Raw genomic sequence first — 14,586 nt, 5'->3', positions numbered from 1 at the left:
CCCAGCTTCCTTAATAAGACTCCTATAGTACAAGAATTAAAATCAAGAATCAATAAATCGGATAGATTCAAACTAAAAAGTTTCTTTTCAACAAAAGAAACAATCTCTGAGGTAAATAGAAAGCGTACATCTTGGGAGCAAATTTTTACCCCTCACACATCAGATAGAGCACTAATCTCTAGGGTATGTAAAGAACTCAAAAAGCTAAACACCAAAAAAAACAAATAACCCAACCAATAAATGGGCCATGGACATGAACAGACATTTCTCAGAAGATGATATGTAATCAATCAACAAATATATGAAAAAATGTTCACTATCACTAGCACTTAGAGAAATGCAAATCAAAACTACTTTAAGATTTCATCTCACTCTTGTCAGAACAGCCGCTATTAAGAATACAAACAACAATAAGTATTGGCGAGGATGTGGGAAAAAAAGGTACACTCATACACTGCTGGTAGGACTGCAAATTGATGCAGCCAATATGGAAAGCAGTATGGAGATTCCTTCGAAGATTGGGAATAGAACCACCATTTGGCCCAACTATCCCTCTCCTTGGTCTGTATCTACAAAGATACTTGGTTTGATTTAAGCCTAGAGAATGGTCTGTGTGCACTTTTAGAACAGTGTGTATCCTGTTACTATTAGATGGAATGTTCTGTGTAATTTATTAGGTCTATTTGGTATAAAATATAGTTTAAATTCAGTGGTTTTTTATTGATTATCTCAATGATGATCTATCAGTGGATAAAAGTGAGGTATTTTAAGTCCCCTCCTATTATTATATTATAGTTTCTCTCTCCTTTTAGGTCTGTTAATAGTTGTTTTATTACATAGGTGCTTTGATGTTGGGTACATATGTATTTATAATGGTTAAATCTTTTGATTAACTGACCCCTTTATCATTATATAATAACTTTCTTTACCTCTTTTTACAGATTTCAGCTTAAAATGCATTTTATCTGTTATAAACATAACTGTTCCTGCTATCTTCTGATTTCTGTTCACATGAACTATCTTTTTACATCCCTCACACCTTCACTCTGTATTTTCCTCAGGTGAAGTAAGTCTCTTGTAGACGTCATATGCTTAGGTTTTGTTTTTTAATCTATTTAGTCACTCTTTGTCTTTCGATTGGAGAATTTGATCTATCTACGTTCAAGATAATTCTTGATAGGTAAAGACTTACCTGCCACTTGGTTTTCTTTTCTTCCCCACCCCCCCACCCCCCCCCACCACCACCCCCTTTGTTTTGTAGATCTTTGTGCCTTTCTTCGTCTCTTGCTGTATTCTTTGTGATTATGTGATTTTCTTTAATATTTTCTATCTTTTGTGTATATACTATAGGTTTTTGCCTTGTGGTTACCATTAGGCTTTTCATAACAGGCTGTTTTAAGCTGATTACAACTTAACTTTGATCATATACAAAAACCCTGAGCTTTTATCCCACACACCCCCGAATACATTTTGGTTTTGATGTCGCAATTGACATCTTTTTATATTGTGTATCCCTTAAATTTATAATTGTTTTTTTAATAGTTTGTCTTTTAACTTTCATACTAAAGATATCAGTAATTTAAACATCACCATTGCAGTATTATTTTGAATTTGTATACTTATTTTTACCAATGAGTTTTATACCTCATATGTTTTTGTGTTACTTATTAGCATTTTTCTTTTTCAATTTGAATAAGAATTTAGCATTTCTTACAAGACAGGTCACCATTTAGTATGGTGATGACATACTAAATCAGCTTTTGTTTGTCTGAAAAAATCTTTATCTCACCTTCATATCTTAAGGACAGCTTTGCTGAGTATGGTATTTTTCATTGACATTTTTTTCTTTGAAGGAAGTTTCATGGCCTTCATGTTTTGTTTTTGTTTTTGTTTTTTCTTTTACTTTTACTTCACCACTGTTCTTGTGACCTGCAAGGATTTGGCCAAAAACTCTGCTGTTAGCCTTTTTGTATACTGCCTCTTCTCTTACTGCTTTTAAGATCCTGTCTTTGCCTTTTTTAATTCTTAATTTCAGTGTTAGGATTGACCCAGGGCTTCGCACTTAGTAGGCAAGTGCTCTTCCACTGAGCTACATCCCTAGCTCTGTTATTTCTTTAAATGGGCTTTCTACCCACTTTGTCTATTTTTTCTCCTTCTTGAACTATTATAATTTGGCTCTTTTGATGCCTTCCCATAAATTCTGTAAACTTTCTTCATCCTTTCTTTTTTCTCTTTTTTAAGCTAATAGATTCTTTCTTATGCTTGATCCATTTTGTTGCTGGTGCCCTGTGTTGCATTTTCCATTTCATTCTATTCATTGTATTTTTCAGCTCCAGATTTGGCTATTTAAAATTTCATTGTAAGTGACATTTTTTATTTTGATCTTTTTCTATTTCACTGATTTGCTTCTCTGAACAAAATTAACAAATTTAGAAGAGAAAATACATTCTACCTTCTTGATTTTTGTTGAGGTTCCTAAAATATTTATTTTAAATTCTTTGCCAGGCAGATCATGAATCTCTACTCCTGTAGGATTACTTACTGTTCCTTTATTTTGTTGTTTGGTGATGGTCACATTTTCCTGATTGTTCTTGATCCTTATGGCCATGAATTGGTGGCTGCACATTTTTTAAAATACCTTTGCTTTATTTATTTATTTATTTTTATGTGATGCTAAGGATCTAACCCAGTGCCTCACACATGCAGGGCAAGCACTATACCACTGAGTCTGCAGCCTCAGCCTGCTGGCTGTAATTTGAAAGATGTAAGGAGTAATTTCAATCTTAAAGACTGGCTTTTTCTATAAAAGCCCTTCTCTAGTCAACTCTTCCAGAGATTCTGGGCAGGCCATCCTGTGCAGTCTATGGTGAGCTTGTTGTTGGAGCCCACAGGCAGGCTGACATGGGGCCTGAGTAAGTGTGTAGGCCTGGCACCAAGGTCAGTTGGTTGGGCCTGGAGCCTCTATCTACATGGCCTAGCATGAAAACCTGAGTCCACAAGGACTGACCTTATACTGGGGTGGATCTGGAGCCTAAATCTGCAAGGGCTGGCCTGCCACTAGAAAGAACCTGGCACCTGGATCCACAGGGGCTGAGTCCATGAGATCCAGCCTGGTTCCTGGAATCTAAAGGGTTTGTCCTAGAGCAGGCCTAGACTTGGATCCACTGGAGACTAGGTCCATGGGGACCAGCCTATAATCTAGGATTGGTATGGTGCTGGAAAAGTATGGAGTTTGGATCTACTGAGTGTGTTTTAAAGCCTGGAATCATGGATGTTGTTTGGAGCCTGGGTATGCAGGTGCTAGCCTAGAGGCTAGGTCTGTGAAGATTGATCTAGGTCCTGGGACTTTCGGGGAACCTAGGTCCAGGAACCTAGGTCCACAAGGGTAGTCCTAGAACCTGGATCTGTTGGGGCTAGGCTAGTGCTAGGTCTGCATTCTGGATCTGCTGGAGTGTGGGGCTTCAGAGACCAGCCTGGAGTGTGGGGCTGTAGGGACCAGACTGAGATTGGGAAAGCTTGGTACTTGTGTCTACTGGTACTGAGATAGGCCTGAAGCTTTTGGCTGTATGAACCAGCTTGGCTCTGGGCTAGGCTGGAGCCTGGAGCTGCAGGGGCTATCCTTGTACTAAGAAAGCATGGAGTGTGGGTCCACGCTGCCCACCTGATGACTAAGGCTCTAAGTCTGGTCCTGCACAGGACAGGGTTTGACCTAGTGTATGGCCAAGCCAGACCTGTAAGCAAGGGGGCCCCTAGGCTTCAGAGTCACCGGCAGCCACGCTGTCCTGGTGCTGGGGCTGCTCTGAAGCCTGGGGCTGCTAAGGTTGGCTTGGCCATACATAGGTCAAACCCTGTCTGTAGCAGGACAGACTTAGAGCCTGGGACTCTGTTACTTGGCTTCGCATCGGGGCATGAAGACTTTTCCTGAGGTATTGGCCTTGGAGTCTGGAGCCATGGGGACTGTATGTTACTGAATTTTACAGTAGAGGGAGTAGTTTCAGGGTTCAAGGTAATGACCAGTTCTCAGTTTCCTTTCCTTCCCACACATGAAAGATATATCTCCATTCTGTGCTGCCTCAATTTGGGAGTGGGTGACAGGAGTAAAGTAAAACTGATCTTCCTACCTTCAGTGTGTTTCTTATTTTTCTGCTTTACTTAGGTGCTGTAATATTTCACCTGTTTTTTTTTTTCATCTTCTGTGAAATCTATTTTCACAGATGGATAATAGTTTAGTTCAAATTGATGGGGGGTGGTGCTCGGGCACGTGCAGCAAGCACTGAAAATCCCTGTTCTGCTCTCTTGGTGACATTCTGCTTGGAGGCCTTCCTTGATTCCCTCCCCTTTTCCCCTTTTCTGCACATAGTATTTCTCCCATCACAATCTTTATCACACTTAACTTTAATTTTATGCTTTGCAATTTTCTTCCCAGCAGACTGTCAGCCTCATATGAGCATGGACCCCAGCATCTAGGATAGTGACTAAGACATAGTAGGCATTTGATAAGTATTTGTTGAATGAATAAGTTCGTAACCCATAGTTATGGAAATTGGGCCTTAGGAAGGTGTTAAGTAATTTGTCCCAAACCTCTTACCGATAAGTTTCAAAACCTATTTTCCTGCATTGTCTTTTACACTTCCAGAGTTTGTGTTCTTTCCTCTGTACCACTCACATGAGCAGAGACAGACTTAGTCCCCAAACATGCTTCCAGATCTGAGTCTGCCTCGTGAGCCTTTACTGCTTTTGATACTTCTGTCTTTCTGGTTTTTTCCAGTGTGGTGCAGGTCCTGCTTGCTGCTGGGGCTGACCCAAATCTTGGAGATGATTTCAGCAGTGTTTACAAGACTGCCAAGGACCAAGGAATCCATTCTTTGGAAGGTAAGCATGGGCTACCCTGTTGCTCTGGGAGCTCTCTCCCATGGCTTCCATCAATCTTGCTTTGTGCCAGCACTACCAGCAACTCTGCAAGTCCCTTATCTCTGGGAACCCATGGATAACTCAAAGGACTTGGAATACATGCCCTTCACAGTTCCTCTGGCTCTGTAATTTAATCACCTCAAAAGATTGGAAAAGGAAGCAGAAGCCTGAGTTCATCACCTAATTGTGGCACATTTCACCTGGTGTTCTTCTGAAAGTGCCTCACCTGGGCAGCCTGAGAAGAGTGGACAGTAGAGCAGATTTAAATAACTTCATGAACTATATATTTGCTCATCTTTTACTTCCTGCAGACTTAGACTGCCCAAGAACTAGAAAACAGCCTTATTGGTTTCCTCAACCTCAGAAGTCCCTAAATACTGAACTGAATAATTCTTTTTCAATATGTACAATCCCAGTTCTGGGATTGGCCCCTTGCTTTACTGTGTGATCTAGGAAAAATAGTGAACCTTCTTTGTGCCTTAATGTCTGTGCTTATAAAATGGGATGTTGTGTGGGTGATAGTTGGAACAGAAGAGGTGATGTGCCAGGTCTTGGTCACCTATATGTTGGAAGGCACCTGGGCAAGTCAGTCCACATTGCACTGGTGAGTAATTCTTCCAAAATGGAGTTGAGAAGATAGGTTGCTTTAGCTGCAGATAAAAATGAGTGTTTTACATTTGAGTTTTTGGTTGTGCAGACTGTCCCTGCTTCCTGCCAATTGTTTTGGCTCTTTCAGAGAGACTGAGATTCCTTTGAAACTTCCAGGAGTAGAGCAGCACAGCAGGGGCTGCTTTAGATTTGGCAGTGATACCGGAGAACAGACATCCTTGCTGACTGTCTGAGGGTCAACCTGAACCCTGGGGGAGAGTTAGACAAGGAGAGCAATGCATTCAGATCCCAGAGCTGTCAGTGAGACCATCAGACTGACATGGGTATGTGTGGCCCACAGCAGGAAAGTTACTACTGCTCCTGAAAGTTTCTCAAGTCAGTGGCATGAGAAGAGTGTCCAAGAACATCAGGGCACTGCTGCCCATGTGAAATGTGAAGTCATCCTTCCCCATCTCTCTATCTCTCTATTTCTCTAAACCTGGTCTTTCTGTCAAGGTTTCATTGCAGAGGTGACATCTTCCACAAGACGTCCCTGTCATAGTCAATAATCACAGCCTGCCCTCAGCTGCTTTTTTGAATGTTCCCTAAATCTTGGCCTGTTCTATGGTTACTTTACTGCTCTCTCCTCTCCAGCTGACAGTTCCATGTGCAGGCCGTGACCTGTGCCTCCTTGGATTTTCCACTGAGCTGGAGGAATTATATTCATTTTATGTTTCAAACAGGAGAATTTTGGGAGTACCAAACTAGCCCTATATTTGTTGCCTAATATGTGGAGACTCAACTTATGGGCTGAACTTTTCCTCACTCAAACTTAGCACTCCCCCAACCTCTTCACCTGCAAGATCTGTCTTCTTTCTGTTCAGGTGCTCGCACCAAAAATCAAGGAGGAGCATTTGTGAGAAGGCAGAACCAGGAAGGAGGGAGGGGATTCTTTGAGTACTTTCTTATTTGCTCTTAGGATTCTAGCAGTGTTCAGGAATTTTTGCTGTTGTTGTTGTTATTGTTGTACCAGGGATCGAACCCATAACCTTGTAGATATAAGGCAAGCACTCTACCACTGAGCTACATCCCTAGCCCGTTTTATTTTTTATTTTGAGACAGGATGGCTTTGAACTTGCAATCTTCCCGCCTCAGCCTCCTGAGCTGCAGGCATGCACCATCATGCCGGGCCAGGAAATTTTTTATTTCACAGAATCTCAGGGCTATGAGTCTGTCAGTCCAACTTCTGCTGTCACATTGGTTTCCACAACCTGCAGATTCTGTAGCTTTGTATTCTAATATTTCTCTCCAAAGTTATGCTCATATTCAACGTATTATTTCTGGAAAGAGTCAAATAGTAAACATTTTAAGCTTTGTTGACCAGTTGGTCTTGGTTGTGACTTCTCAGCTCAACCATTTAAGACAGGAGAAAACATGCACAGTGTACAAACTAAAGGGCATTGTGTGTGTTTCAATAAATCTTTATTTACAAAAATAGGCAGCAGGCAAGATTTGGCCCATAAGCAATAGTTTCCAACCCTGTTCTAGATCTGATCTTTTCTTTGCTTTTCTTATAACATTTTCTTTTCTTTGTATGTATTTTTCCCTTTAGTCTAACTCTGCATTCTTTTTAGCTCTTATTCCAGCCAGCCTACATAAGGTAGGTAGACAGTCAACAAAAATATTAGAAAAGGCTATCATTTTCCTCATGAAATACAGATGAAAATATTAACTCAAATTTTGTAGCTCTGCAAATTTAGTGAATAGGCTCTCTGTGGATTTTTTATTCAAAACCATTTATTGATCATATGTCTGTGTACTGGCACTGTTTTAGACATTGACAAGTTAAACAAGATCTCTGCCATTATGTACTTTTTCAGATTAAAATGTTTATGAAGGCTATTAACTACAGAGTCCTAGAACACACATTCAGGACAATTTTGATGTGTTATTCTACATTCACAGCTGTAATTCTTTTCCATTCTCTGTTCCTCCATTTTGTCATGAAATTATAAGAGATTTTCTCAGATTTCTTGCTAAAATAAAAATATATCTAGCATTTGTCTTATTTTTTTACCCAAATAAGCGTTTCTTTTTTTAAAAATTTATTTATTCTAATTCGTTATACGTGATAGCAGAATGCATTTCATTCATAATATACATATAGAGCACAGTTTTTCATGTCTCTACACAAAGTAGAGTCACAGTCATACCATTAGTGTCTTTATACATGTACTTAGGGTAATGATGTCCATCTCATTCCACCATCTATCCTATCCCCATCTCCCCTCCCTTTCCCTTTACCCTATCTAAAGTTCCTCTATTCCTCCCATGCTCTGCTCTCCATCCCCATTATGGATCAACATCCACATATCAGAGAAAACATTTGGCATTTGTTTTTTGGGGGGATTGGCTTCACTTAGCATAATATTCTCCACCTAAATGCCATGATTTTATTCTCTTTTAATGCTGAATAATATTCCATTGTGTATATATACCACATTTTCTTTATCCACTCATCTACTTAAGGGCATCTAGGTTGGTTTCACAATTTAGCTACTGTGAATTGTGCTGCTGTAAACATTGATGTGGCTCCAAAGGAAATTAGGTTATTCTGGCATGTAATGTCTTGTTCTTAGAGAACCTATCCTGGTGGCAGTAATCACCTAAGTGTTAAAAACTGATAATAAAAGACACATTCTAATCTCAAAAAAGGAATATAATATATAACTAAGTAAAGTTTCAAGATCATAAAAAAATACATTCCAGAATTTTGTCAAGAATCATTGATAAACTCACCTGTCTATAGCTTGCAAGATCTACCCTTCTCTCTCTCCCTTCTTTCCTTCCTTTTCTTTCTTTCTTTCTTTTCTTTTCTTTCTTTCCTTTTAATAAAATTCCAGACTACCTCTGTCTGCCACAGTTTGGCAGTTCCTCTTATTTTCTGTGATATCAGTTTGGATTTGCACTGGTCTCCAACTTCATGTGCTCTGCTTTCTAGCTCTGGGATCTGGATAATGGCAGTCTTCAAGAATTGTGTCAGGGCTTTTCTCTCATTCCTTTTCAACCTAAATCTTTAGTTCTTTTTAACCCTTTTTCTATAAAGATACCTCATTTCTTTCTTCCCTTCAACTGTTCATTGCCTGCCTGCTGTGAGCAAGGCACCATGCCCAGCTCTGGGTCATTCTCATTGATGAAATAGACAGAAATATTAGAATCTTGGGGTTCTCTTTTCTTTGGATTGGATTGACTTTTTTGTGGGAAGTTACTGGACTTGTGGGGATGTGTGAGGAGAGGGTAAAGTAGAACAAGAGGCACATTTCCCTTATCCTCTGTCTAAGCATCACAAGAAAATCATGGGTCATGATGGCTGGTCAGTCCTTCTCTTTTGGAGCATAGAGTCATTGTCAAAGTCCATTGAGTTCACTAATTTTCTGATAAATATTTCCATGAACCTCCTCAACCCTCAGGAAGACATTCCTGTCTACCTTTTCAGTACCGTTGTAAAGATCAAGAGAAAAATATAAGATGTATGAATTATAAAGAGCTATACAGTTGTAAATGCTTATTAATTCCATGTACTTATAATTCAGCATGCATTTACTGAGTGTCAGGCACTGGGCCAGATGCTGGGAATGTATAAATGAACATACATGGTTTAGCCCCTGAGCAGTACTCCCAGTCAAGTAAGAAGATGGACTTATGAACAAGGAATCACAGAACAGAGTGGTAAGTACAAAGATAGCTGCACAGAGGATGTAGGCAGCACTGATAGAGGTAGTGGTGAGCTATTTCGGAGAGCAGGCTGCTGTCTGGGATGTGTCACAGGGTAAGTGACTTTGAATTGAGTCTTATGGATGAGTTGAAGATTGATAGGCCAGCTAAGAAGGATGGACCTTCTGGGCAAAGGGAACAACACATGTGGAGACATGGGGTGGGATGAGGGGGTGAAAGCATGTAGCATCATCTGCCACAGTTTTTAGGAAAACAAGAAGTAAGAGATGGGTATTATACATAGAAAAGACCTTATATGGCAGCTGGAGGGAATTCACACTGGCCTCTGAAGGTCATTAAAGGATTTTAAGCAAAGAAATATTGAATTCACATTTACATTTTAGATGGACTATATTGACAAGGTAGAGGAGGACTTGGAGGACAGAGATTAATAATGGTTCTTGACCTTTTGGGGATGATGAACCCCTCTGACAATCTGATGAGATGCCTGCCATGCCCCACCCTCCAAATGCACTTAAAAATTCTGGTGGCTCCTACAGGTGATCTTTGGGAGTGGAGAAAAATAGTTAGAAAAATAGGAAGATATGAGGAGGTTGGGTGCTCACTGGATTGTGAGAATTGATGGAAAAGGAGGCACCTGTGGTAGCATCTCAGTTTCTGATTTGAGTGAACAGTTGGGTGTGTGGGTCTAGAGCTCTATAGAGTAATCTAGCAGGAGACAGAGATTTAGAAGGCAAGTTAACGTAATAGATGTAACTGAATCGCCCAAGGAAAAGATTTTAAATGGGGGAGTAGGAAAACAAGTTCCTCATTCAGAGGAGAAAAGAGCATCCAGGTCAGGAAACTAAAAGGTATCAGAGATACTTTGTATCTGTCCTGCTTGCTCAGAACAATCACAGCCTAAGAAGAAAGGTCTTTGCCCTCCCTTCAGAGGCATTCCTAGGGAAACCTTCCTCCTGTCACATAAGAACTGCTCCTTAGAATGAAGCCTACTCGACATAGTACCTGGTGGGCTCTTTCACTTTTGTCAAGGTTGGTTTTTATGGATAGAGGTCAGTCTTCCTGCTTGGTATAGAAATCTCCTTGACCTGATTGTGCTTTCCGTTCTCTTCAGCCCTCAGAGTGTACTCAGGGGTACTGTGGCGACCTGGATAAAGGTTAGGCTTTACCACCAGTCAGTCGTGTTTCATCCAAGCTCTGTCACTGACTGGCTGTGTAATTTTAAGCAAAAGACTTATTAAGTCCTTGATTTTCAATCTTCCCATTTTATAGGGTTGTTATAACAATTAGGGATAATCACATGTATTTAACACACAGTGATAGTTAATGAAGCATTTCTCTTTGGGAGAGGATTTTGGATCAGTATAAGGCAAGAAGCCTGCTTAGGAGTTAGTGAGCATCTAACTCCTCAAGAGGTAAGAGGCCCATTGTCTGCCTATCAGGGATTCTTGCCTTGGGTCACTGTATAATGATCTCTAAGGTTTCTGCCAGCACTGTGATTTCTAAGGTTCTAAAAGCTCTCTGTACCACATCAGAGCAAGTAATGGACTTATAAGAAGTGGGATTTTGAGTTGGATTTTGGGGTTGAAGAATAGAGGGAAAAAAGGAGAAAGGTATTTAAAGCAGAGGATATTGCTTGAGCAGAGGCATGTAGATGGGACAGATGTGAAAGGAACATGGAGATCACCTGCCAGCTTGTTCCCTAATTTTGGAAAAATTCCCTGCAATGCCTTGAACCCCACCCATGCCCACTCTAAGAGAGTTCCACTTGTGGCTGGTGTGGGTGGTGAGCTCCAATCCTCAGGTGGAGGTGGCAATAAATTAGTGATAACAGTAAACAAGTCGCCCAGCCGGGGATGCCGCTGGCTGCTTGTAAGTAACTGTTATAAACATCTAGTGTCTGGGGCTGTCAGAAATGCAAGCGAGTACTCTGAGTTCCTCTCATATGTACAATTAAAACAATAAAACACAGCAGAAACGTGGCCAGAGCAGGCCATAAATCAGCTTCTCCTCTCAGCTCCAAGTGACAGCTGAATAAAGAGGAGTTGTGCAGAATTGAGTTGGCACAGGCCCTTCTGAGTGTAGAGTGCCTGGCTTGCCAGGTTGGACCTACCAAGGCCAAACCCACCCATCCAAGAGCCCCCTTCCCACAGCTCCAGAGGCTGCAGGTCCTGGCCTGCTCCAGCTGACCTCCCCATCTCTTGTCTTCAGATGGGGGACAGGACGGTGCAAGCTGGCGCATCACAAAACAGTGGACAAGTGCCCAGGAATTCAGGAGGTGGCTAGGAGTCCCCACTGGCGGTAATGGAACTGCACTCTGTACTGTAATATTTCTCTCCCTCCCTGGGACCTGTTTAGGAGTGGTCTCACCTAACTAACTCATCTACTCAGTTTAAGTTAGCCACCCAGTGTATAAGTTAACCACTGTATATCCAGCTTTACCCAGGCACAGCGGAGAGAAGGATGTCTCTGGAGAGCATAAACTGAGATGGGAATCCTGAGGCTCCCAAGGAAATAGGAATCTCTTAGAGAGCTTATTTAAAAAATAAAATAAAGTAAAAACAAAAACACAGATTCCTGCCCTTCCCACTACCAGAGAGATTCTGATTCAGTGAGTCTGGGGTAGACCAGAGATTTCGCATTTCTGCCAGGCTCCTACTCTTTGGAGTAGCACTATCTAGATTACAGGTACTAGTTGCTGTCTTGTACAATTGCTTTAAAAAACTCATCTGGTTACTTCTCTAGAAGAGTCCTTATTTGTCACTTTAAGCTTCCCTCTTAGGGAGGCTATGTGTTTAAGTCATGGCATTGTGGGTGTGTAGTACACTAAATAGACCAGCACAGTGGGTCATGCCTGTAATCCCAGCTACTCAGGAGGCTGAGGCAGGAGGATCACAAGTTTGACACCAGCCTTGGCAACTTAGAGAGACCCTGTCTCAAAATAAAAAGGACTGAGGATCTATCTCAGTGGCAAAACTCCCCTGAGTTTAATTCTCAGTACAAAAAAGAAAGAAAGAAAGAACAACAACACTTAATAGGTATGACACCTGGAACAGTATTCTATAGTTCTCAGAAGTTTTGTTTTCTCTTTATAAAACAAGGTTTTTATTGAGATAGAACATAGAAGGAATTCCATTAATATAAGCCCCTGTTTTTGCATTCTCATCATCTCTGCTTAGCTTTTTTTTGTGTGTGTGTGGTACTGGGGGTTGAACCCCAAGGCCATGCATGCTAGGCAAGTGCTATATTACTGAGCCATATCCCCAGTCCACTCTTTGGAATTTCATTCAGCATCTTTGGCAGAGCCATTCAAATACTTTTTCATTCTAGCAAACAATTCTTCTCAAAGAACCAACTGTTAATTAGAGTCCAAGAAGTGGCTTAGCCATTACCTAATTGTGTGACCTTGGGCAATTCTTTCTCTGGGCTTGTTTTCTCATCTATAGAGAATATTTTCTTCATCATAGGCTTGTTATAAGAATCAACATACTTAAGAAAGCACTTGAGAAAATACAAGGCATCATCATATGTAAAATGCTAGAAAGAATAGCAGTTCATAATAAAGACTGAAGACATGACCAAGACAATATTTCACAGGGAATCATTCAGAGGTGCAGATAAAAGTACTGTCATAACTTCAGAGAAAAGAAACTCTGGCTGATACACTAGGAAATAAAATAATAAACTTGAGCCTCAAAATCAACGAAAGTTTTTAGGTAACTGCATGGGAGGCTGCTAGATAGCTGTGGATGAATCTAAGTGGACAATGGGAATGCTATGTCCAAAACTCTCAGAAGTGGAAATAAAAAAGTTATGATGTTTCTAGCTGATAGTTGCATGTGTTAGGGTGCAGCATCTATACAGCAAAGGTTCTGTTTTAGACAGTGATGAGCCATAAAGATGCAGCATTAGTAGATGAGCCAGATCATTGATACTTGGACTTTGCCCTTTAGACAGAGATGAGCCTCAAAGATCCTACAGGATAGGATGCTGTAGGACCAACTCCTTCCAGGATACAGAAGCAGGGGAGGTGGTCATGAGGCCACTGGCCACAGCAGCAGCAAGTAACAGTTGTTGATCCTGTATGTTCATGGCAACCCCAAAGTGTGGGCACTGAAGGAAACTGAAGCCGAGCAGTGATGTCAAATGCAACAGTATTATCCCCTGTTCTTGAATAGAACCCCACAACCATGTGACCCTGCATATGTCCCTCACTAACTCTGCCAAGAACCTCTGGCTTGTCCACAGGCTTTGTAATCTCAGGCCAAAAGCTGTTTGTGCAAGTTATTTTTAATAGTGTCCCTACCTCTTCTACACCCTTATCCAGGCCCACTCAGAGCCTTGTTGCACAGCCAGGGCCAGTGGTTCTACATGTCATCTGTCAGCAGTGCCAGCCACTACAGAGTCACCACGACAATGAACAATGTACTGTCACTCCATCAGCATTTTGGTCAACTTCAATATTAAATGTATCAGCCATTTAGGTTAATTGTTTCCATCCTTTAGCTCTTAAAAAATATATATATATACACACACATCTCCTAGGAGAGGGAGATAGACCCATTGACATGTTTTATTAAAAAGAATAAATTTGATGCATTTATAAAAATAAGAAAATGTGTGATGGGGTGGCTAAGAACTAGTCTTGTGATTTTTAACTGATTTACATATTTTGTGTATAAATATTTTTTCATCAAAAGTTCCAAATCAGGAATGGGTCCCACACACCACACAAAATATATTAGAGACATTTATATGGATAGCAGGAAGGGAGACAGAGGGCTGAAATTTTCCAGGCACCCAGTGATTGATGGGGGCTGAGGCTCCCCCTGACGCTTTATTGAGTTTCCGATGATTATCTCTCGCTGAGACATTTTTTACAGATGACGGTCGAGCTGTCACAATGGACCATGGGGGAAAAAAAACCAACAATAATAACACTTTAATCTTTTTACTGCACTGCTCCCTAGTATCTCAGATTCATCTTCCCTGACGCACGCAGTTCATTATTCTGCCCCTCCCTAGATGGGAAATAAAGGAAAATAAATATATATGTAGACACACTTACCCACATACATACACACACACACACAGAGTATATAAAAGAGACCACCTCAGAACCAGAGAGGGGGAGAATTTATTGTTCTTTTTGCAAGTGTTGAGGTTTATTAGTAGAGATGCTGGGTTGGCTTGGAATTGGCTATTAATTACAGCATTTTGTATTTGTTTTTTATTGCAAGTTTTTAACATGTTGAAGAGAAGGCAGAAGAGAGACAAGCAGGTGCAGAGATGGGGAGTATTGAGGGACGAGTTGGATCAACCAGGTAGCAGCCAAGAGGCAGAGAGGGCAGG

General features: G+C 40.9%; 1 protein-coding gene across 2 annotated transcripts in view; it reads left to right on the top strand.

Annotated features, from left to right (window-relative positions):
• The window catches only part of Clpb (ClpB family mitochondrial disaggregase), a 138,773-nt gene that overhangs the window by 49,161 nt on the left and 75,026 nt on the right, over positions 1 to 14,586 (top strand). The window contains exons 4-5 of one of the 2 annotated variants that reach the window (XM_040284899.2): positions 4,769 to 4,872; positions 11,446 to 11,535. In XM_040284899.2, the coding sequence (XP_040140833.2) occupies positions 4,769 to 4,872; positions 11,446 to 11,535 (194 nt within the window). The remainder of the gene's footprint in view (positions 1 to 4,768; positions 4,873 to 11,445; positions 11,536 to 14,586) is intronic. The other variant, XM_005323160.4, reaches the window with a different exon arrangement.

This window comes from Ictidomys tridecemlineatus, chromosome 4 (genome assembly GCF_052094955.1).
Source record: "Ictidomys tridecemlineatus isolate mIctTri1 chromosome 4, mIctTri1.hap1, whole genome shotgun sequence".
Lineage (NCBI taxonomy): Eukaryota > Metazoa > Chordata > Mammalia > Rodentia > Sciuridae > Ictidomys > Ictidomys tridecemlineatus.
The sequence above is the reverse complement of the archived record's forward strand: the minus strand, read 5'-3'. Positions and strand labels throughout refer to the sequence as shown.